The following is a 25,693-nucleotide window of genomic DNA, read 5'->3' as shown; positions in this document are numbered from 1 at the left end:
GTAGAGCAATCTCTTTATCATGAAAGTTGAACTTACAAATGTAGAATTATGTTAAAAAAATAACTGCACTCAAAAATAAAACAATGTAAAACTTTAGTGCCTACAAGTTCACTCAGTCCTATTTCTTGTTCAGCCAATCACTCAGACAAATAAGTTTGTTTACATTTGCAGGAGGTAATGCTGCCCACTTCTTGTTTACAATGTCACCCGAAAGTGAGAACAGGCGTTCGCATCAAACTTGTTTGTCTTAGTGATTGGCTGAACAAGAAGTGGGACTGAGTGGATTTGTAGCCTTAAAGTTTTACATTGTTTTGTTTTTGAGTGCAGTTATGTAACAAACAAAAAAATCTATGTTTGTAAGTTGCACTTTCACGATAAAGAAATGGCACTACAGTACTTGTATGAGGTGAATTGAAAAACACTATTTTTTGTTTGTCATTTTTACAAGTGCAAATATTTGTAATAAAAATAATATAAAGTGAACACTGTACACTTTGTATTCTGTGTTGTAATTGAAATCAATATATTTGAAATGTAGAAAAACATCCAAAATATTTAATAAATTTCAATTGGTATTCTATTGTTTAACAGTGCAATTAAAACTGTGATTAATCGTGATTAATTTGAGTTAATTGCGTGAGTTAACTGTGATTAGTCGACAGCCCTAAAAAGAGACAAAGGTGAAAGAAGCTAAATAAGGATATGGGCAAGTATATACTTTTTTTTTTTTTTTTTTTAAGGAAAGAATCCAAAAGTCTTGTTACATTACTCTTTCAGTGCTTCTTTGTTTGTTTATACTGCAAGCACTTCATGGCCTCGGGTCTTATTATATGGCGCTACAAAAATAAACTTAATTAATGAACAATGAAACAGTGTTCTCAAGTCTGCTGTATGGTCCCGAATCCAAAAAGTATCCCTATTCAGGACAGTACTTATGTTCTTGACTTCAAACACATGCTTAAGTCCTACTGATTGGGGCTTAAGCACATATTTCAAGTTAAGTGTTTGCTTCGGTGATGTCTTGAATAGGGACAGACTTAAACAACGTGCTTTGTTGAATTGGGGACTATGCTCACGTTACATCCGTACGTGTCACTGTTGTGACAACATAGAATAAATTAAAAATCAGTCCTTACCACCAAAGGCTTGCAGATGCCAAGGCGAATAGTACCTGGGGGCACAGATTTCAACACTTCTACCGCCTCTGCTAGAGTGGCATTGTCCAAATATTTCTCATTTACAAAAACCAGGCGGTCGCCTGGTAACAGTTCACCCCCGCGTTCGGCTACTCCACCCGCTACCAGAGAGCTGATCACAATGGCCGTTCTTGTTGGATCTAGGGGATCCTGAAAAAGCAGCCCCAACAAAACCCAATAAATGCGTTGTGTTATTTATTTTGAATGTACAAAAGAATAACTAATCTTATGCTGTGGGGCTATCCCATAGGTTAGAAACACACACAACAAAAGGACGGTCCATGAATATAACCACCCTAACAGCCTGAAAGACAGAGAGAGGGGGAAAATGGGCCATGCTCAGAAGATTAACAAATCCAGGCTCTGGAGCAGGCTGATTTATGCCTTCCTAAAGCAGCTCTCTCAAGTGGAGGAGGGGACAGGCCAAGCTGCAGATGGAAAAGCAGCGCTGGCTCCTTCACAACCCCTCCAATCCGCCCTATTATGACCAAAAGCCAGACGATATCCATGCACGTGATTTTCAAGGCTTCATGTCAACAAAAGTTACATTAAAAAAAATCCTTACAATTTACAGAAGTGTTCAGTTACATTTGCTCAGATTATAATCTGATATAATTGTAATATAGGGCACTATACATTTACACGGTGCTTTACATACACAGAAAGACACTTACAGTGCTAAAAAACAAGACATAGGATTGTTTTCAGGAGAGGATTATTAATGAAGATAAACGACTGCTTGAAAAGATGGGAAAGTTTAAAGTACGAAAGTTCACAGATGGACAGATGTTTCATGATCATTGATTCATAAACTGGTTTGAAAGTTGCTTATTCCTTTTAGGAATATTTTTCAATTGTTTTTCTTCTGATTTAGGTCTAATGTACCACTTCCGTCAAATGCCTACCCATTTGAAAATCCATCCTCAATCCAATAAGATAAAATGACCAAAGATTTTAATCATTATATAGTAGCAGAAAATATACACTGCAACACCTTTCATAATTGTTAAACCAGGCATAATTTATTTTAAGATTGTGGCACACATTCGCTCTCTCTCTAGTGCTTGTAATACCCCTTATGTGCACGCATTGTGTCTATAATTACATGAGCACATATTGGTTTTCCACAGGACCCAGCTCATTCAGTGCACAGGATGGATGCACAAGGGGGCAGAATTAAGACTGCACAGGCCACCATAAAAATGGCACTTCCTAACTTTTGACTGTTTGACTTTGCAAGCTAAACCATGTTCCTTTAACTTTGTTTTTATTCATATTTGGTTACACACACAGAAAGCACCTCCAAATAAACAATTAACTAGCTTTTTTTAAAGGGGGTGGGGCAACGTCAGCAAAAGACTGAAATTAGAGAGGAGTAAATCAGTTCAGGAGAAAAAAAGGAAAAGGCCTGAAGCTGAATCAGGTTAAGGTAAAACAAGCTAATTTCAGCCAACTCCAAGATTGACTCCGTTTTAGACACTTCCCAAATACTGGACACTCACTCCCTATACCAGTCCCTTCCCTGCATGAATTGGGTCTGGTAATCAGATCTAGTACTCTCTCTTTTCCAGGCCCTGATGCACAGCTCACTGCATGGTTGCCTGCATGCTTCGACTGTCCTGTTACTTGTGCTCAGACCTACACAGTGCACCTCTGACAAGTCGTCTTGGGGTAGAAAACTTCCTACAGAGATTTGTGTGTGCATGTAGGTGTGAACATGCACAGCTGTTTGGTTGTTTAAAATGCCAAGCCTCTCAAATTATGTAAAAAGACTTAACAATTACATGCCCCCAAGTTACATCTGACACTAGAGAGGAGGGGAATGGGGGTACCCATCAGATGCCCTAAAAACAAAGAGGCGGAATAAGAAGGATCTCCAGAATTGGGAGACTGTCTGCCCCTAGTAAACAGACACAGCAAGCTTTGCCACCCTTACTACCAAAGCCATGTTTAAACAGAAGCGCAATGAAGACAGTTTGATTAGAGCTGATCGGAGGACGACAATTCTGTTTTGTGGAAACTTTCAAAAGGTGTTGTAGCTTATACTAGCAAAACTGCTCTTATACCAGTATAGTTTACACTGGTTCCCCAAACTGACTTAGGCCTGGTCTACACTACAGAGTTAGGTTGAAGGAAGCTGCCTTAAGTCGACCTGTTAATGTATGTGTCTACACTACCGCGTCCTTTACGTCGACCTAAGTCGCCTCTGATGTCTACTTCTGTAATCCACCTCTGCAAGCGGCGTAGCGCTTAGTTTCATTTTCATGGGCCAACTGCGAGGTAGTGCAGATGCAGCATTGTGTAATTTGACTTAATTGGCCTCCAGGTGGTGTCCCACAATGCTCATCTGTGACCGCTCTGGAGATCATTCTCAACTCTGCTGCACTGCAGCCAGGTACACAGAAAAAGCCCATCCCCTGCTAAAGCCCCATGAACTTTTGATTTCCCATTTCCTGGTTGATCAGCATTGAGAGTGTGCCAACTTGAGCACAGCTGATCATGGAGACTACACGCCCCAAACACGCTCCAGCCTGGTCTGCACAAGAGGTGGTGGATCTCATCGCTGTGTGGGGAGAGGAGTCTGTACAGGCAGAGCTCCAATCCAGCAGAAGAAACGCTGACATCTATGCAAAGATCGCTCGTGGAATGGGGAGAAGGGCTACATGAGAGACACACAGCAGTGCCGTGTGAAAATAAAAGAACTTTGCCCAGCATACCAGAAGGCAAGGGAGGTGAACAGTCGTTCTGGTGCTGAACCCCACACATGCCGGTTCTACAAGCTGCATGCGATTCTCGAGGGTGACCCTACCAGCACCCCACAAGCAACGTGAACACCTCACAGGTGTGTGAGTCTAGGGACAACAAGGAGGATTATATGATGGATGAGGAAGAGGAGAATGGGAGACAGGCGAGCAGTGGCTCTATTCTCCCTGAGAGCTAGGAAATATTTTAACCCTGGAGCCCTGTGGGTCGCAGGACATCACGGTGTCTGACCGTGATGCTGAGGAAGGCACCTCTGGCGAGTATACAGTTATTAAACACATTCAGTGGTATTGCATGTTTACTGTGAAGAAAAAGCGAGGTAGTGTGGTTCTCTGCTTACAAGAGACCGCTCCAGCTATGCAGAGGGTGGCCCCTGGAAAAGACTGTTTATGTGGACTGGGATAGCCTGGGAATCCTCCATAGGTATCTCTAGGAAACTTTCATGGAGGTACTCTGCAATCCTTTGCAGAAGGTTTCTGGGCAGGGCAGTCTTATTTCTTCCACCATGGTAGGACACTTTCCCACGCAACTCCTGAATTAATTCTGCTGGCATCATTGTGGTACATAGCATAGCAGCATAAGGACCGGGTCTATACCCAGACGTTTGCAGCATATCCTTCCTTTCTGCCTCTGTTACCCTCAGGAGACTGATATCACATAGGGTCGCCTAGGGGAAACGGGGGAAATTCTCATTAAAAGTGCTCTTACACGGGAAAAAAAGGGCACGTAGACCCACCCCACCCTCCCACATTCCGGATTGCCAAACCACACAGCCGCTAATGTGCCTTTACTGTGTTCGGCATGGGTCGGCAAGTAGTTTAAAGTGGCTGATAGGGGACTGGGGCCACACATGAGAGATTCTGCAATTTGGGAGTGAAAACGTCCCCCCCACCCCGACCCCGTTTGTAAACAGCTTCCCGTGGTGCTATGGGGAAGGGCCATTGTTCAACTAGCTACCTGTGCTCCCGACATGAGCCTGCCATAAACTTCATTAAAAGTGCAGTCAACCATGACCCACTGGGGGGACGGGGGACTACTCTTCATGGCTGGAGCAGCAAAATGGCACGGTGAACGGTTACAGATTCTGATTAGGTTATGGCTTGCACCTAGTGTAATAAGGGTTTTTTTTGTTTTTATGAAAATGGCCTTGCTATGGAAACATTTTATTCATGTACAATGGGTCCTACATTTCTCCCCCCCCCCGACTGACAGCTGGAAATGTGTCCTTCGGCAGGTCATCAACACCTGAAAGCAGACTTTCAGTGATTAGAAGGAGGAGAAAGAACACAGGAGGACATGTTCACCAAGATAACGAATGCCTCTGACACAGAGCTGAGAGCATGGAGGATTTCACTGTCCAAGAAGTTAGACATGGACATGGAGAGCAGGAAAGCTTCCAATGAGTGAGAGCGTGTGGCGCAGGATGAGATGCTTCAGATTATGAGGGACCGAGCAAACATGTTGAGGCGTCTGGTTGAACGGCAGGAACAGAAGCAAGAGGGTAGAATCCCTCTGCAGACCCTGGTGGACAGACAGACAGCATCGCCTGGTGCAGAATCACCCTTCCCAAAGCATTCCATGAGGCATGGGCAAAAAGTCCGTTATCCCTTTCACTTAACTAGGGGTGTGGGGGAGGGTACAAGGAACAGAAGGCGCCCATTTACAGACCTTTGATGGTCTGGAATGTGGTGTTATGTTAACAGCCAAAAACGCTTCTCCCGTTCCAACTTTACAACCTTTTCCCCAAAGTTACCTTTTCTTTCTGTTCTCCCTCTTTACTTATGTTTCTTTAAATAAAGCAAATGGATTCGAGAAATAAATGTACTTTATTGAGTAGAAGCAGTGGGCTTGGGCAGGGGGTTGGCTTTACAGGGACAAGCCAGGTGAAGTGATACAAGCCAGGTGAAGGTTTGGGAAAGCACAATGCAGACAAGCAGCTCACATTACTGTGACTCATTATTGAAATGACTTTTCAAAGCCTCGCAGATATGCTATGCTCTTCTTATTGCCCTGGTGTCTGGCTGCTCAAAAATGGCTGCCATGCGATCTGTCTCAACTGCCCACCCCTGCGGAAAATTTCTCCCTTTTCCCCCCAGATATTATGGAGCACACAGCAGGCTCACAGATGTTCCCCTCACTAAGGTCCAACCTTGTTAATAGATTTCTCCAGTGCCCTTTCAAATGACCAAAGGCACATTCAACCACCATTCTGCACTTGCTGAGCCTATAGTTGAACCGTTCCTTACTGCTGTCCAGACGGCCAGTATATGGCTTCAAGAGCCATGGGAGCAAGGGGTTGGCTGGGTCCCCCAGGACAACTATAGCGATGATCTCAACGTCATCAATGTTAATTTTGTGGTTTGGAAAGAAAGTCCCAGATTGCAGGTTTTTGAACAGACCCGAGTTCCTAAGGCTGCGCACGTCATGAACCTTTCCCAACCATCCTACGTTGATGTCGGTGAAATGTCCCCTGTGATCCACCAGCGCTTGCAACACCATTGAAAAGTATCCCTTTCAGTTTATGTTCTCTTTGGCAAGGTGGTCTGGTGCCAAGATGGGGATATGCAGGCCCTCTATCGCCCCACTGCAATTAGGGAACTCCATCATGGCAAAACCATCCACTATGTCCTGCACATTTCCCAGACACCCTACCCTTCGTAGCAGAAGTCGATTAATAGCCCTGCACACTTGGAGCACAGCCGCTCCCATGGTTGATTTACCTACTCCAAATTGATTCCTGACTGACCAGTAACTGTCTGGCGTTGCAAGCTTCCAAATAGTGATCTCCACTTGTTTCTCCACTGTCAGAGCAGTTCTCATTTTTGTGTTGCTGAACTGCAGAGCAGGGGAAAGCTCTGCACAAAGTTCCTGGAAGGTGGCCTTCCGCATTCAAAAGTTCTGTGGCCACTGCTCATCATCCCATACCTGCAAAATGATGCGGTCCCACCAGTCAGTGCTTGTTTCAGGGGACCAGAAATGGCACTCAACAGAGTGCAGCTGCTCTGTGACTGCCAACAGCAACTGTGAAGCGTTTTCAATGGCTTGCAGCAGGGCTGCTTGCAGGACATCACTATGTTCCACGCGGTGGGCCCTACTTCGGCTCTGGAAATACTGCAGAAGAAGGCGCAAGGTGTTTGAGATGCTCACAGCAAGAGTGCACAATTGAACAGGCTCCATGCTTCTGGGGTTATGGCATACGCATGGTGGTTTTAAAGCGCAAAAACCACTGGGTTGTTTGTCATTGATATGAGGGAGGGAGCACAGTGTATCATGGGATGTCGACGCAATGTTCCCATCACAAACTTCCCAAAACACACCGCGGCAAGTTGCACTTTGGGATAGCTACCCACGATGCACTGCTTTGTGCATTGATACAGGCTCTGCTATTGAGGACGCACTCGAGACAATGAGCCTGGTGTGGCCACGCACAATCGACTTCATTAATTCGGGGGCTTGAGGTCGAATTAGATAAAGTCGACTTAATTTTGTAGTGTAGACAAGCCCTTAGACTATACCAGCATAAGCACAGTTTAGCTGGTGTAACTGCTTTTACACTAGGGATTTGCTGGCACAGCTAAGTCAGAAATTATGCTAGAAAAAGTTTCTAGGGGTGGTGGGGAAAAGAGTCTGTGTGAAGCTGGCAATTAGGACCTGGGATGTGGGGGAGGCAGGTTCAAATCCTTGCTCTGCAGAGATTTTCATCCCAGATCACTGATAGATGCAAAGCAGGGACTTGAACCTGAGGTTTCCCTTGTTCCAAGCAAGCACTGTAACCACCAGCCTATAGTCCGAGTTTCTCTCTCTCCTTTTGATGAAGTCTTCATCAAAACCAAAATTTTTCAGCCTTGACGAGACAGCTTTTTTCAATTAAATTTCAGTTAGTTGAAAATATACCAACCAGCTCTGGTTCTGTTGCTAACATGGAAAAGGCCAGAGTCCTTGCACAATTCTTTATATTGACTTGGTCAGGGTAAGATGTCAAAAAGCAGGACTATTATTATTTTGCAGTGTCTCACTTGCCCCCACTGCAAGCCAAATATCTGTACAGATTAAACATCAGTGAATGAAACATAGAAGAAGAATTAGTATAAAAATCACCAATCCGGCAAATACAAAACAAGGGTCTCATTCTGCTCTAGGTTATAATTACGCTGATGTTTTCAAGCAGAGGGAGCTATTGTACAGGAAGAGAAGAGCAATGTAAACCACAGTGACAGTGGCGTATCAGTCAGAAACCTAAGCAGTCCTCCAGACAAGCTGAATAGTTTGTCACCAATAGCCATGCATCACAACGTGATGGCCAGAAGACAACTTTCCATAACAATTGCTTTCTGTGGTCTGAAGCTATTAAAAAAATAAAGATTTACCTGGCAATAAATAAGCTGTATAATTTGGGAGGATACCTTTGGTCTAAAATCTTTGGACTGCATTTTACTTTTCTTTTCAAAAGAAAAGAAAGTGTTTAACAAAGACCCTCTCTTACTAATGACTTAACTCAAAGCTAATGACAAAGACACTATGAAAGAACAATACTTGCTAAATGCTGATAGCAAATGAGTTAACTCATGTTTGTGTCTTGTAAACCATGAATAAAAATTGACTTTAGAAACCTAGCAGCATGTTGACAGCACTGGCTGCCAGAGTTTTCTATGTAGTCACAGGAGCTGTGCAAGCAATGGCAGTGCAAGCTTCCTCCATACAGCCCTGCTAAGGTGCCTGTGGCGCTCTGTAGTGGCCTCCTCTACATTCATACATTGATCCATGGTCTCTCTCCTGCCACTAGCAACAAGAGTGTTAATCATGATGGTGAGTTTTATATCTGGAATACTTATCTTCTAGACTGAGGCTATCAACTCATTTCATATAGGCCACCATTAAGCCAACAGATAACGCTGTCTTTAGTCACTACCAGCTGTCTGGATTTCAGCTAGTGACTTCCAGGTAAGAGGTTCATTTACCTGGGAGGTAGGATGAGTGTGATAGACTAGGGAAAACCCCAATTTAGAGTTAAAATGTTATCTTGCTGGGAGAACTAAAAACAGATTAAGCCAAATTCACTCCAGTACAAGTCCTCTGTCTAAAACTAGACATATATGTCTAAGGAAGCACTTCTAAAGTAAATGGTAAAATTATAAGCAAAACAGGAAAAGCAAATTAATAGGTCTCGAGAGGAAAATGGTGGGGAGCTTCCATTACTCTCATGGGCACTGGGACAAATTTATTTCCCTAGGGATCAAACAAGACTAAAAAGATCTGGCACATTTTACCATGTTCACAACTCAACAGACAAGAGGTGGCTGCACCTTCAAATATCCCTTTAGGAAATGGGGCCTGGTAGTTGTCTTTTTTGACCTTTGCATTAGGCCTGATCTAGTACATATGAACTTGCACGAAATGGTCACAATTAACACAAATGTGAAATATACTATGTCTAACCATAGTTTTTTCCATTCAAAACCCACAAACCTTTCCTTGAGCTAGGGTGTCATGTTTGCCTTGCCATTCTCAGAGCCTCATTTGTTCTGGATTCATTTAGCAATGCCAAGAGTCAAAGAGAGGCCACCTGAATTGCTCTCTCTGGGGGTCCTGGTTCTGAACTGCAAGAAGTCTCTTAAAAAGCTGAGCTTGCTGGAATGCTGTTATAAGCCCCATGAGCATATGTCAGCATAACCCCATGGGGCTATGCTGATGGAGCTCATACTTTTAGTGAAGCTGAAGCAATAGTTACACATGCCATAGACACTGATGGTTTTCAACTCTCAGCTACCAAGTTTCTTTATACAAAAAATGATTGTATCAGTACAGTCCCGATATTTGGGGCTTTGTCTTATATGGGCACCTATTATCCTCCACCCCCGTCCTGATTTTTCACACTTGCTGTCTGGTCACTCTAAAAATGATACTCATTGACTGATGCCTTTATTATTTTCAAAGCCTATGAAATTTCTGTATTACCCAATAGAGGGCACTAAAGACCAGTGACAGTACTCACAATAACAGAGGAGTTTTAGGTTAACAACATGCATCCCATTCTGCTGGGCTATCAGATTTTGCACAATATGTTAGGCACAGAGGATATGCATCAAAATTCTGAATGCAACAGCCTATTAAGTACAGATTTAATGCTAACCATACCTAGTCTCACGTAGAAGGAGTATATGTGAAAATATACAACTGCAGGTGACTGACATTTACTATACACTATTATTCTCCCTTAGTTTCAGAATGTATTAGCTTTGACACCACTTAAAATCTGCATTAGGCTGGATCAACTTCCGTGAACATTGCAACAAACTGCCTGCTGCCCCAAAAGAACTTACCTGTTAATGTGTACCAAGAATAGTACTGCACGGTACAGTAAACAGTCCCAAAAGAAACCGTTTGAGACAGTTTTTCTGTACCAATTTTAAGTTATCTGAACAATTTTGCAACTGCCAATTTGTGTAGTGCGGGATTTATAAGACAGAGCCAAGAGAAACACGTTACAGATCAGAGGATGTTAATTAGGTTACTGTGACATTACATTTTGCATGGGATCACTTACAGTACTAATGTATATGAATTTATTTTTTTACAACCTTCGTTTTGTATCTTGAATACAATAAGACTTAAATCTCTCTCTGATATTCAAACTACAATCTTTCACCTCAACAGGTGAAAGGGCATAACCAAGGGCATATAATCAAGTTTAACTAGAAATAACTGGGCTAAGGCATGAAAAATATTGAACAGAAAAAGGAAACATGATTCAACCAACATAAGCAGACAGTTTGCTCAAATTTATTCTGTCCATTAATGCAAATCAGCTTGGCCTGCAATCACATGAAATATATTTATCAGACAGATCTCTGGTTAGTATAGGAAAACCAGCATTGTTACTAATCAAAAACCATCCCAGGTATTCAAAATTTAAAAGAAAAAATTAAACATAATATCAGACCTAAATCTTAAGCTGAATTTGTCTGTTTGAAAGTATGTTGACTATTACTAGAAAAAGCACAAAACCAAATATGTAAATTGTTTCCCAGCATTATTTTTGTGACAGTTTTTCCATATTCAAGAGATCTCCCAAAGTCATTAATTTTGCTGTTTCTTCTGTTCTGCTATATGTAACCAAAACCTTGTTTTCCCCTTTGACCAAAATGTTGAGAAATTGATCAGAATGTGACTAACTTAAACCATGCCCAGCTTATTCACATCTCTCACTCACGATTACACGTACTGAGAAAATAACCTCATACACACACTCTCACAAACTAAACTTCTCAGCAAAAACTGAACACTGAGCAGTAGACAGATTATAACCCTCTTTAAGCCCCAAACAAAGAACAAGCAAACCATAGATAATAGTACGGTGAGGATTAACGGGTAATTTACCAAGGGCTTGATTTTGACTATCCCAAAAATGGCCAGGGACAGGAGGAAATCCCTTTCCTCACCCCTTGGTCAATCCCCAGCGTAGCTGTATTAGAGATGCTTATATCATGGCTTCACATCCAGTGAAGAGTTCGGGCAAAGCACGGACACTATTCCTTCTGCAAAGCCTCCTCAACACGCCGGCCATCAAACTAGTTAGAACTGGGGGAACAGAAGTAAGCTGGACCCTGTTCAGGTGCAGGAACTTACTTTCCACTTGGAGGAAAGAGGAGAGCAGAGGAGAAATTGTGATGGGAGTCCCTTTCCCTTCCCAGTCCTCTCTGGGGCTAGTGCAATGACGGTTTAAGCCTAATGGCCCAAATGATCAAAGCCCTTTCCCTGTAGCATTGGTGTGAGGAGGGAAGTTAATTCTAAAAACAGTTACAGCTGCCCTAACTCTACAAGATGTCTTTCAAAATTCCACCTCCTGGAAAGAGCTAATAGTTTGTTAGATCTGGCTATTTTCTACCATTGCACACTCCACCCTGCAGTCAATCACCAGCAAACTCAAGACTCCGGAGACAACTGGACTGGAATACAAAACGTTTAAGACCTGATTCTGCAACTCCTGCTCATGATAAATTGAAGCCAATAACACTACTTACTCATGACTATTCCACACAAAAAAAACCTATACCTTAGCAAGCGGGTAAACTACAGATTTATTAATATGTGAGCCTTTAACACAAACCTGAAACAGAAAAAAGGCGAGGTTGCTTTTTTTTTTCGGATGGAGGAAGGCAAAGCTTGGGAAATAAAACATGGGTATTTATTGATCTGCAGTGAGGGAATAAAGCAAAAGAATTTCAGAAACTAGTTCACAGCTGGCATTAATCAAAACTTCTGGTGTAAGAAATGTCAGTAAAGAAACAGGAATTCAGAGAGAAAGAAAAACAAAACACAGAAAAAGAGGAAAGATAAATAACTGGATCGGAGGGGTAGGTGGCAGAATGGGTTTTCTGCACTAGCCCTTCACTCCTGGTGGTCCGAAATCAAATCTGTCTTCTACTGTAAGTGGAATGAACTTAATGGCCTTTACTCATTTATTCACTCAAACCGCCACCGAGTTTGGTACAGACTAATTACTGCTCGGAAGAGGTTCATGTGCTGGGGAAGTAAGGATGTACTGTAGGTAGTTTGGACGGAGGTGCACTGCCCTTTCTGTAATGCCTTTGGGAAGTGGGCCTAACTCTTGCAAAGTTCATGAGCCCCACTTGACCCACTGTTTGTTTTCTCCATAGAAAACAACAAATTGCATTCCTTTGGTTTTGTGTTGTTGTTCGAAAGTATTTCTTTGGGGGGAGCCAGGTACAAACCAAATTATGACACTTTCCTTAATAAACAATTAGCTATTACTTGTCGAGGAACTAGTCTCTGAAGAGAAGCATTCCATAAAGATATGTATGAAGGATGGACGGGTTGGTTCAGGTACACCAAGACCAGGCCTAAACTTCATCCTCATCTTTTTACAGTTTAAAAAAACATCCTGAGTTTTGGCCCCTCACTCATAATCCAACCTCATCACACCCAGAAGTCTCCATACTCAGCTCCCTCTCACCAAGTACAATAAGTTTTCTGCCCAATTTTTCCTCCTCTGCCTGATCCTAGTTTCTGTCTCTTCCAGCCACTCCTTCAAAAACACTTTTCCCAGCCACCTGCTCCCTCTACTCTAGTCAAGTTCTATGCTATCCCCAGGTTCTCTCTACCTTTGGTGATATTCCGTATCCTTTGCTAGGGCTCAGCAGAACTGAAATTCTGGGCTGAAGCCAGCTGTCCACTTCTAATAGCATAAACTCTTGGGCTTCCCAGGATTTGGGGAGCACATTGGATGCTGACTCAAGAAAAACCCAGACAAGATTTTTAAAACACCTAATTGGAAACCAGCAGGGGGTACCAACTCTCCCCTGCCCTCCCCCCAACTTAGATGGGCAAGGGAGAAAACTATAAACAGGTGGGGTCACAGAGGGAATGGGAGTAAAGGGGAAAATACAAATACAGTCAATCAAAGCAATGGTTGCACGCATCAGCTAGAAGCCCAACATTAGTGCAGACAGCCTTAGTGCAGCTGAACAACCAGTGGTCTTATTTCCAGTCACATGAATTAATCAATATTCTACATTTGAGCACAGCCCAGACTCAAACTGGGATCCTCATGATTCTTAAGCAATAACTTTACTAAGTCAGCATTTCTCTGTGGGGCCCTCTGGTGCAGTTAACAGTAACCTGCTGAGCTCTTCATTACTATTTATACAGCACCCAAAAGGGTGGTAGGAGTTTTACAAAAAAGAGAGAGAAAAGCTTCCTGCCCAGAGGAATTTGCCCTATAAATAGAAAACAAGCAGTTGAACCTTGGTGAACGGGATGCAGTAAAGCAAGCAAAGATGTTTCGCTAGTTTCTAAACAAAAAATAAAACTCTGCCCACTGTCGCACTCATAATTACTCTGTGGAGGAGCAGTAAATAGGAAGAATAGCACAGGGTAATAATTTTAAAGATGGGAGTTAGAGGCACAAGGAATTCTAGGAAGGACTACCATAGGATATAAGCAACAGCCATTCCCTTGCAATAGGGAGGGACTGTGGAATGTGAAGGGGACATTGGAGACAGGACTGGACAGTTCAGGGATGAGGGTCTACATGCAGCAGGCCAGGCTGAAGGAAAACTGTTGAGAGTGGGAGCTTTGGTGGAGTGAAGTGGTCATGAGAAAAGGATGAGAACAGAATGGTTAGTAGGAAGAATTGTAGAGAGACATAAAAGTGAGGACAAAGCATTTAAATACTGATGTAGAAGGCAGCAAGGAGAAGGCAGGGAAAGGATTCGAAGAGGAACCGGACATAGTCAGAATGGTAAATCTTGACTAGATTTCATGAGTTGCATCTTTTTTTGGGAGAAGGAGAAGATGCTGAGAAAACGTGGAGATGTTTAACTTTCAGGGACTTTTCTGAACCTTTTCAGGTTCACCTATCACCTCTAATGTGTCCCAACACAGATAAACATGGAAGTGGAACAGAACTTTCAGAGGTTGCTAGTTCACTGTGTCTGCTTGGGGCCATAAATGAGCTTCCAACTGTCACAGGCAGACTGCAGAGCCTTTCTATAACCACCAACCATTCATACAGCTTTTTCTAGTCTTTTCATGACTAATTTTTAGAAAACACTTTGCTTTTTAACTACTGTTCAAGCTACAGTACTGACCCCTTAAATTGCCACCCTGTCCTTCAAGGTAGAGTGACTTCTACAGAATAATGATGATGATTTCCTGTACATTTAAAGATAAAGACTTTCTTGCAGCAGACAAGAAATTCAAAAAGTGACCCAATCTGTATTTACTGGAGGAGGAGGGAAAGGTTTCTAACTTTTAATACTACTGTTTATTATTTTAGTTATTTCAAGGACTCTGAATGAACAGATGTTCCAGCCTAGTGCCCAAGATCTCTCCAAAATCAGCTATTTTACCTGGAAAACAACCATGACAGTTCACAAAGCAAAATCTGCTTAAAAAAACCAAGAAACATAATGAGAGCCAATCCATGGGATACGGCAGTCCCCTTTACAAATACTACTTCTTTCTTCTTCCTCCTGTAACACATCATGGGATTCTCTCCTAACTTCTCGTTCTGGGAGAAATCAGAGTTACCATTCCCAAACTGCACCTCAGCACAGATCCAAGTCCTCTTAGAACTTTTTGCATCTCAGCTCCTCTTTAGTTTCTTTACAACAGTGAACTTTTTCGGTCTATCCCATCTGGATCTCATGCTGATATATAAAGCCTCTGATCTGTTAAAATGGCTTCTGGACTCCTGATGCCTTTAGTACTGCTGTATTGAGGTTTTGAAAGTCACTCATCACAAGTACCCTAGAAACTCCATCAGGAATGTGTTCATTCCATTCATCCCCTTTTCAGTACTGAAAAGCAGTATTTAAGCAGAACTATGAGAGAATTTTCTCAATAGCTACATTCATGAACACACTATATAGTATTATTTTTCAAATCAAGAAGCTTAATATGATTTAAGGGATGCAGAACTTTCCCATAAAGGGAAAGATGCAAATTCGCTGTCAGACAAGATCTTCAGCACAGTTGGCATTAAGGCTTACAGTACTTTGATGTTAATAAATATGGATGGGTCGTAGAGATGGAAGAAAAGCAGCCTTCATCAGCTTTTCCAGTACCAAGCGGATAGCCACGATACAATTGCTTTTTAATATAGCTGTATGACTATGCTTGCCAATAAGCCACTGGTTTCCATCACATGAACAGGTGACAGTGTGCTTCATGGGGATATGAATATGCCTCTCTGTCCAAAACACATTCATTTCAAGGTGGCCTAAACCCCAAAAATTGTAAGAGCGCAAAGTGTTTAGGAAGAGGGATGTTATACAATGCTCCAGCCCAAATCAAACTGGTGAACACTCCAAGCAGTATCTGAATGGATTAGGGTGTCTCTCTTTAAAACTCCTGGGGCCTCTTTTGGAAATGGTTGTGAGATTTTTTTTGTTTGTATTCTGTTATGCATTGTTCAACAGCACCTGCATTTGGCCCCGGTAGTCACTGAGTTTCAGATGTGACTGAAGCAATTCAAAGAGTACTTTGGAATCTTTGTGGATTAAAGATGCTGTGTAAAATGCAAGCCCATCTTTCTGCCAATATTCCTATACCCCCAGCACTACCATACCTCCCCACCCCCGTTCTAGCTGTAGTCACATATCAAATATTTTAAAGTACTTTGAATTCCAAACATAGGCAATTACGCTCCATGAAAAGTCTGTTTAGCATCTTGTTTAATTTGATAAAGGCTCATCAGCTTATTCAAGAGTCAGCTTCTGGTTAATACAATCGCACGAAATTTGCAGGACAACTGCCTGTGGTTTTCCCTATATGTCTGTAACACATCACTAATTGGTTATGGAATCTCTTTGCTCTGCTGGGTCTATGCTAAAGGCTATTTTTTCAGAACCCAAGGCTCAATGGACTATCCTTCCTAGTATCTGGTTTCATCAGTCTCTAAATGTCTATATCTTGGGTGCTGAATTTCCTTTTTCCCTATCTACCCCCACATGATCATACTCATTTTTATAACAGTGTTTCCTATTTTTCCGATTGAAGCATCATTTTCTCTTGCCTTTTCCTTAAAAAGGAAAAAAAAAAAAAAGTATCACTACTACTAGCAATGGTGGCTATTCATCAAACATTTATATTTCCTCTGGCTGGTTTAGTCCTCTGGTTGAACCAAACCTCCACCCCTTCTTTGTGATAGTCAAAGTTGTTAATAAGCAAAACTTTCACCCCTATTGGCAGAGAACAATGTTCATGTACAGCACCTTATATCCTAAACAAGCCCAAAGCACTTTACAGATTAAACATCAGGATCATTCACCCACCACCACAATGTAGTTACCACTGAACATGTCAGCAATGCTACATAAAAGTTAGTTAGGAGATGGAGCAGAGTAACTTCTCCAAGTGAAATTATGGGGAAAATTAAAGGAGATAAAGAATATTGCTCAACCTAGAAATTGGCCAGGATACTAAACTTTAAACCACGCCTTCCTTAATAACCAGAAAGTGGACAGGACTTGTGTTTTAAGATGGAATCTTCAGTAACACAATGCTCCTCATTACTCCACTGAGATATAGGTTCACAGTCAACTCAGAAGGTGGCATACTGCTTGTAGAATCTCCATCATCACGTACCACTGTACCTGGGATTTTCCTTCAGAGGTATCCCATCCAAATTGTCCCCAAGAATGACCAGGCTTAAATTAAGAGATCTGACTAATCTCACCACATTGTATTTTTACAACATCAGCACTATTATTCATTTTAAGCAACCAAGTCTTGAGCGGGAGGCTGTTATTTAAAATAAACAGACCCCCTCAGGGAGGAATCCAGTGAAACATATCACACAATTTTAGGGGCTCCATCATGGGATCACCTGTTTCTACAGCATGGCATCTTGCCTGCAAGGTTAAGCTTAGTAGTTTTAAAACTTCTCATTGCAATTTAGTAGATCTGGTGAATGCAAATAGATCTATTAAGTTTAAATGACCATGCAAAGCTGAAAATCCCAAGCTTAAAATTTACAGACAAATGTTCTATGGTAGCACAAAGGCTACGCCCCACTCTTCGTGTAGTGATACCATATGTTTCAGCAATAGATCCTTCCATGAGGAGCCTGTAAATAGAAAAAAATCTGATTTCAAGTTCTTAAGTTACTAAACACAAAAAAGGAAAACAAAAACAAAATGTAGGGAAAAGGTAGAAATATTATTGGCCACTCTTAATCAGTATAGTTAATTTGTAATTAAAGTTATGTAAGTTAAGTATAAATTAGCTGACATTACATTTATACATTTCTCGGAATATCTTTTAGATCACTTGGGATACGCTTATTTATTTTATAGATGTAACATCATGAGAAGGATAGTCCATTAAAAATTAATATGCCAGAGTAATAATTTCACTCTCTCCGTTCTCAATTCCTATTCTCCATCGCTAAGAGTTTTTATTAGTATTGCTTTTCGGAAGCACGAATGGGCTTGTACTATGAAGTATCAGAAAACTTACACTGGGACACAACAGATCTTTCAGGACAATAGTTTAATAGGATTCAATGTAGGATTAAACATTTATATGGATAATGAGAACACTCAGAGTCTGTCTACACAGCAAAGAAACACCCGCAGCTGGCCTGTGCCAGCTGACTCCAGGCTCGCTGCGAGGGCTGTTTCATTGCAGTGTAGACTTCCACCCCGCAGGATCATAGAGCAATGAAACAGCCTCCATAACCCAAGCCCTGTGAGCCCGAGTCGGCAGGCACAGGCCAGCCACGGGTTTTTCTTTGCTGTGTAGGCATACCCTCACAGTTATATCAGATAGCGTGCTGTACTGAAAACAGTGTAAAAATTACAAGCTGTCACTTTAAATCCTAACGGTTTCCCTGGTCCTGCTTGCAGGTTAGAAGGCTATGTAGGGAAGCATGCAATCAGGGTCTTTCAGAAGTCAGTCTGCAGAGAGCCTGCCTAGAGTAAGATATGGTGAGCCTGCTTTATCTCTGTTTTTGGGTTCTTGTGCGTTATTCTGAATTCTAAGAAATAGTGTTATGTTGCAACCTTTCAGCGAAAGTATTTTGTGTTTTTAAACAAACTTCTCTATGTGTATGCCAGGAACGTAACAGATAGATAGGATAACAAAAATTAAGATGGAGGAATAAACTCTCTTGCTTCAGCGTATACACCAGCCATTCAAGGATGAGAGTCAGAACACCCTCCTCCCCCGCCAACCACCCATCCCAAAAGGCAGGTAGTTCCATAAATGATTACAACAGGGTTTTCTTGCACCTTTCCTAAAGCATCTGGTAACAGCCACTATCACAGACTTCTGGTCCAATATGCCTATACATTAGAAGCTTAAAGTTTAATACCTGAAACACTGAAAGTCACAGATATGCTCTTTGTTCTTCCACAAAATCATCTTTCCTTTGCCTTGCAAAAAATGAGTTTCACTCATTTGGATTTATCATCTAAATCACTCACAGCAAGAGACGTTATAACTCAATTATCTCACAAATACCAAACTTTAAAATTATGTTACTGGTCACCTAAATGGACACTATTTATGCACTTTACGTATAAACAGTGAAAACATCTTGTAAGCAGTAAATTTGCCATTGTAAAGCTTGAATTTTTTCTCAATAAAGTTTTAGAAGCAAACTACATGGGGCTGGACACTTACATTTTTAAAGCAGTATTAACTTAAGAGGGGGAAGTTTAAAGGCAGAAATGGGATTTTAGGCACCCAGTTTCCATTGATTTTCAGTGAGAGTTGTGCACCTCTCATTTGTGCTTTTCAAAATCACCCCATGCAAGAGTTCTGGATAGTTTTCCAGTAGGCAAACTCAGACCACTTCTTTCCATGACTGAGGACTATTAATTGTTTTTTAAATGAAGTGCGTTCTCTCTCTCTCTCTCTGAGTGAACTCTTCATGTACTGGGAAGAGCAACACAGCTTTACAAGGCAATCCCGAACAGAAAAATAGCACGATATCTTGTAATTATAGAGCTGAGATTAAGTGGATTACGGTTTATTTAATATTGATCTGAAAGTATTTAAATCTGCAAGGATCCCAATATTACTAATGTATTTACATTTGTGAATAAGTAAATAAAAAGCCTGTTATTAAAGCCTTCATTAATTCTGATTATATGAGAACTTAAAAGCAAATCAGTATATTGCTGCTTTGTAGAGTCCCAGGGACTCTACTGAAAAGCTGGCACTGTAACACAACACGTATCAGCAAAAATGACTAACAGGATCTACTTTCAGTAATCTTAAATCACACTGGCAAAAATATGGAATTAATGGTTTTGCATAATACCCCAAGTATTTTTATTTTAATCTGTTCCTGATTCATGTCTTATTGTATAAAATATAATTGATTTTTATATCACTTGACATTTATGTGCAATGATAGACTACATTTTTTTCCTTCAACCACAACGTTTAGGCAGCGCTCAGATGTTTATGTTATTACGAAAAGCAATCCAGCAATTTTAATTCTTAGGAGTATGGTGCTTAGAGGTTTTAAAATATCACATTGACGGATAACATTAGAAACTTCATCCTAACCTCAAAATTCTGATATTTTTTATATCTTTATTTAGGGCCAAATTCTTTACTAATGTAAGTGGGCACAGATTCAATAGAATTTTACCCAATTACACTGGCAGAGACTTTGGCTCTTAATTAACTAAGGAGCTTTAGGATGATGTCTATGAAATCTGTTCCACAACTTTTTTTTTTAACAAAAAAAAAAAAGATTGTTTTTAAGAATAATTTGCTTTAAGCTATTATTGGGGTCTGAGATTCAGCTCCTTTTAAGAAAAATAATGAAAAAATTCTGTGCCCCAAGTACGTTGGTCTAAAAATTTAAAGCAGTCAAGAGACAAAATTATTTAATGTCTATACCCTATTCTTATACAATAAAGTAATAAATTGCTTTAATTTCATGTATTAGCAGACCCCATTTGTCACTTCTGGCTTTATAACCTCACCATGGAAGTCAATTGTGGTGAAACTTGGTATCAAGGGCCCTTAAGTTGGAAAATGAATAGTTGTGCTTTAAGGGTCTGATCCAAAGTCTATTGATCATAACAGGAGTCTTCCCATTGACTTTAATGGCCTTTGGATCAGGCCTAAAGAACCAATGGTTATTTATTTGTATTACCGTGACACCTAGGAGCCCCTGTGCAAAGCACTGTACTAACAGGCTCATCACAAATGTATTTTTAACTGAAGGAGGGAGGGGGGAAATTGACAAAACATTTAAAAAATAGCAAAAAAATGTTGTGATACTAAATGCTTTCTCACTACTCAATTATTTATAAAGTAATTCCCAGTGATTAAGAGAACCCGTAGCCTTTAAACACAAAGTTAGGAGTTAGAGGATGATTAACTGCACTTTATTATATCCAGTAATTAGTCTGGGTTAAAACAATGTTCTACCGTATACTTTACATAGTTGGTCCAGTGTAACACAGGAAAATTTGGCCTCAAAGGAACAAATAATTTCTCCCAAATTTCAAAGTCCAAGTGCAATGTCACTGTAGTATGTTATAAATATATAACCAAATCATCGTAACAATATTTACAGGAAATTTTGAGGCACAGTACAAAGGAAAAGAGAGGATCAGAGGTATTTTCAGTATTTATTGATATATACAGTACAAGGAATAGCGTACCTGATAATCTAAAATGCTGAATCCTAAACCTTTATAGTCTTTTTCTAGTTCAATAACTTTCACATCAGGAGACCACAATGCTAGTTCACCATCTCCTTCCTCTTCAGGATGAAGGTCTACTTCTGGTTTCATCTGAAAAATAAAATATCTGCTGCAAATACTATCCCTATTTTTAGTTCTGGATGGAAGTTTATTCATTCAATATTCCTCCTACATTAATGGTTCATCCAAGATGGAACTCATCTGAAATATTATATATCTTTTTTCTCTAATTCCATCCAGACTAGGGTCCTGATCTTGCAAACACTTATGCATTTACCACAGGAAGTCCCATTGTGACCACTCCCAACAGCAAAGCTAAACATGTCCATCAGGGCCTAACACTGCACACAAATACTGAGATGTAATTATATAACGTTAAGGATTATTTCTAATTACACTTATGGCACTAACCTTTTACATGTCAATGGACTTCGGCCATCCCATTAGATGCATAAAAGGAAAAATAAATTTCTCAACACAAGGATTTAACCACCACATAAGGGAAAGCCCATGAAAAGACAGAAGATCCTGAGGATTTTAAATATTAGAATCTTAATCAATCCCAAATTGCAACTATGTGAGTACTTGACTTTGAAAAACTTTTTTTTTTTTCCATTTTTGCTTTAACATTTGAACTCTGGAAGAGAGAGAGAGAAACACAAATCCCTCTAAAAATAACTGACTTCACAAGTGTATTTCAAAAGTTTTGAGAAAAAAAATCATCCCTTGTTGTCTAAGATAAAATACAGATTACAAATTTTACTGCTATTGCATCATTTGTTGTAGAGGGAAACAATATTGCAAATGTAAAAGAAAAAAAAGGAAGTCCACAGGCAAGTAGCATGATCTCTGCGAAGTTTGAATGGAAATTGTCATCAGGAAACTTGAGGACCTTCCATTATTAACATAGCAATCATTTAATTTCAGCTCTTTGTGTAAGCATGCAGGTATCACAAACCATCACCACTGGCCCAAAGGGATAAAGAAGCTATAATCACAGACATGGCTTCTTGCTCCCTAAATCAGAAGAAAGTAGAAATATTGTGGAGGTGGATTTAAGGAGAAAGAGAGTCTTTGGGTCATTCAATCAGTATCAACTGTTGGCAAATGCACTTAACTGGTGTCATACGGATGAAAAATATTCATTAAAAGGCAAAGTCAAGTAGTAAGGAAGAAGGAGTTCTATAGCAATAGAAGGGACCATTCTAAATGGCACATGGTTCCTCTTTGGGCCTCCACTATTGAACAAAATATCCATAGTACTGGCCAACCTATCCTCCTAGGAAGGCCATCCTACCAAGCAGAATCTAGATCAGGGAGAAGGGGCAACCAGGAGTAAATACATTTTATAATGGAAAAATGTTACAAGATTCAACACTTAATTTGGGATTTTTAAGGCTTCTACCATGGAAATAAGTGCTAAGGCTCCTGTTTTCCCAGTTTTGCATAAAAACTTGATTTGCAAGATGGAAGTAATCAGCTAATGGGAGCAAGGCTTAGATTTAGTATAATTCAAAGCTCCTGCTCACCTATTAAGCTGAAGAATGATGTATTTGATGTACATAGTCAGCATGCTAGCTTAGTGATTTACATACCTTGTATTTATAGTACAATGAAGTTTTTAGTAACCTACCTGAGTAAACAACATTAAAGTTGCGAACATGAAATATCTTTCACTGAAAACACATTACCTAAAATACTGTCATAGCCTAAGAACATGAAAAAGTCAAAGCATCACTCAAAATCCATGCACCTTCTAGTCAAGTGTTCCTGGGTCTCTGTTGAACACTTTGTGCTTTAGCCTTAAAGAGAAAATGTCACTAAAATCAGTTAGATTTGTTATTGTTTAATGAAATATAATTTTCACATGCAGATTCACAGTGTTCTATTTAAGTTCCAGTATATCTCACCATGGTTCATTTCAACCCACCCAAAGACTTGGGCTATTCTGTCACTACTACACTAATTAAAGTCAAGTCCTGCTCTCATTGAGTTAATGAGTTTGGGACATCCACTACCAAAAGCTACCTTGGCACATTGTGTTTATATATGTAAAAGCACAAATGCCACAATGCTCCAAACTTTCCTACCCGATTTCGTGTTCATACTTTAAAAAGATGTTGAGTCTCCTAGGAAAGTCATCTGGTGGTGTATGAGGAAGAAAATGGTATCAAAACTGTATGTGTGGCTTGTTCAAACCATTATGTAGATGCAAGGTCAACACTCAGAACTTCTAGTGGTGAAACAGACAAACTATTGGTTAAGGTGGGAGTGCGTCAGGGATCAGCATTGAGCCCTTTCTTGTTTAACCTCATCCTGGATACCCCCACAAGGAACATACAGAAGGAAGCACCTTGGTGCATGTTGTTTGCAGATTATATCATTCTATACACTAAGAAAAATAGTCTACAAGAGGATCTTGATAAAATGAGAGATGTGTTGGAGAGACGGGGCGCAAAATAAGCAGAGAAAGAGAACATGGTATGTAATTTCAATTATACGAACACTGTAGAATTATCCTTCAAACTAGACACGCAGTCAATACTGAAAATGCAGTTTCAAGTTTTTGGGGGTCCAGAACCTGAGAAAATAGAGGATTAAATAAGAGAGTGAGGATAATGAATGCTTGGCTCAAAAGGAAAGAGATAAGTGGTGTAGGGTGTGAAAGGAAGATACAAGTAAGCGTAAAAGGAGAAGTTTGTAAAACTGTGGTTCATCCAGTTTTCAAGTATGCTGCCGAGTGTTGGGTAACAAAGAAGAAACATGAGCAAATGATGTTTCACAGAAATACAAATTTGGAGATAGACAAGTGGTGTAAGCAAGAGAGACCAGGTGAGGAATGTGTATGCTAGAGATATGCTCAGAGTAACACCCCCTAAATGCAAAAAACATGAGTACAAGCTCAAATGGCATGAGCATATAAACCACAGTCCTGCAAACTGAGTAAGAGACCCCAATATACCAAGACTGAATGAAAAAGAGAAAGGCCAGCCCAAGAAGTGGTAGGATGGCATAAAGGAAGACATGTTAGCATGTGGCGTGATAGAGCATACGTAGGGCCCTACCAAATTCAGTCAATTTTGATCAATTTCACAGTCATAGGATTTAAAAAATAATAAATGTCACTGTTTCAGATACTAAAATCTGAAATTTCACAGTGTTGTAACAGTGGGGCCTGCAACCCAAAAGGGGGCAATGGTGGGGGAGGTGTCGCAAGGCTATTGTAGTGGGGGAGGGGTGTCGCAGTGTTGCCACCCTTACATCTGTGCTATTGCTGGGGATGGCGGCGCTGTCTTCAGAGCTGGGCAGCTGGAGAACACTTTTGTGGGTTGACAGGGCCAGCCTTATGGGTGGGCGACCACCCAGGGCACCATGGTTGGGGGCAGGTTTCCGTGGTCACACACCCACCTACACACACACACACCCCCCCCAAGACCCCTTTAATCCCCGAGTGCTGGACCCGGAGCTAGGGAGGGGAAGGGGCTGAGGGCACCCTGGCTGAGGGCTCCTACCATACGCCACACTCCAGCTGCTGGTCCTGGCCGGGTTGGTGAGGGACAGGACTTCCTCCTCCCCTGCAGGGGCCCTTCCCAAGGCTGGTTCAGATCCATCTCCAGGAACCTCCCCTGGCTGCAGAAAGTTCTGCAGCTGCTGGCTGGGACCCCAGCTCCAAAAGCAGCGCCGCTGCCAGCAGCAGTGCAGAAATAAGGGTGGCATGATATGGTATTGCCACCTTTATTTCTGCACTGTTGCTGCCTGTGGCACTGCCTTCAGAGCTGGCCGGCCGGCATCCACCACTCTCCAACTGCCCAGCTCCGAAGGCAACGCAGAAGTAAAGGTGGCAATACTGTGACCCCCTTACAATAGCCTTGTGACCCTCCTGCAAACTCCCTTTTGGGCTGGGGCCCCCAGTTTGAGATATGCTGGTCTCCCCCGTGAAATCTGTATAGTATAGGATAAAAGTACACAAAAAGACCAGATTTCATGGGGGAGACCAGATTTCACAGTCCATGACGCATTTTTCACAACCGTGAATTTGGTAGGGCCCTAAATACATGGCAATGAACAGAACACTTTGGAGGGAGAGAACTCACAGAGTGGAAACCATTTGATTGGATTAATGCAAGGAAGAAGAAAGAAAAGGATTCTGAAAGGTGTTTGAAAAACCACATATGACATCGGACATAGCAAAGCGATTTGAACAAATCAACAATTTCTGACAAATCAAACAAACAATCAGTGCTGAATCCCATCATCTGGTTGTATTATGATATCAGAGCTGTGTTGTTTATCTTACTGGGATTGGAAACACCACTGGACAGGAAACAGATGTTACCTTTCATGTTTCCAACAGCACCAAGCACATGGATAACCCTCAGGAAATAATACAATGAGCTTTTGTTAAAGATTAGAAGTGATGACCCTACATAAGTACAAAGTAAATCCCTCTTACTGAGCTGGTTTCTCATGTCTTTTAACCTGCTTGGCATTTCCATGTGAAACAGTGATGAGATGTAAAGACCATTTTGCAAGACA

At 41.0% G+C, this 25,693-nt stretch overlaps 1 protein-coding gene across 1 annotated transcript in view; it reads right to left on the bottom strand.

Annotated features, from left to right (window-relative positions):
* Window positions 1-25,693, bottom strand: part of PATJ (PATJ crumbs cell polarity complex component) — a 210,458-nt gene that overhangs the window by 143,732 nt on the left and 41,033 nt on the right. Inside the window, exons 17-18 of the mRNA XM_065409300.1 lie at window positions 21,116-21,247; window positions 1,140-1,346 (exon numbers count right to left, since the gene is read on the bottom strand). Of these exons, the coding sequence (XP_065265372.1) occupies window positions 1,140-1,346; window positions 21,116-21,247 (339 nt within the window). The remainder of the gene's footprint in view (window positions 1-1,139; window positions 1,347-21,115; window positions 21,248-25,693) is intronic.

This window comes from Emys orbicularis, chromosome 8 (assembly GCF_028017835.1).
Source record: "Emys orbicularis isolate rEmyOrb1 chromosome 8, rEmyOrb1.hap1, whole genome shotgun sequence".
In the NCBI taxonomy this organism is placed as follows: domain Eukaryota; kingdom Metazoa; phylum Chordata; order Testudines; family Emydidae; genus Emys; species Emys orbicularis.
Note: the sequence above shows the minus strand (reverse complement) of the source record. Positions and strands in the feature narration are given on the sequence as shown.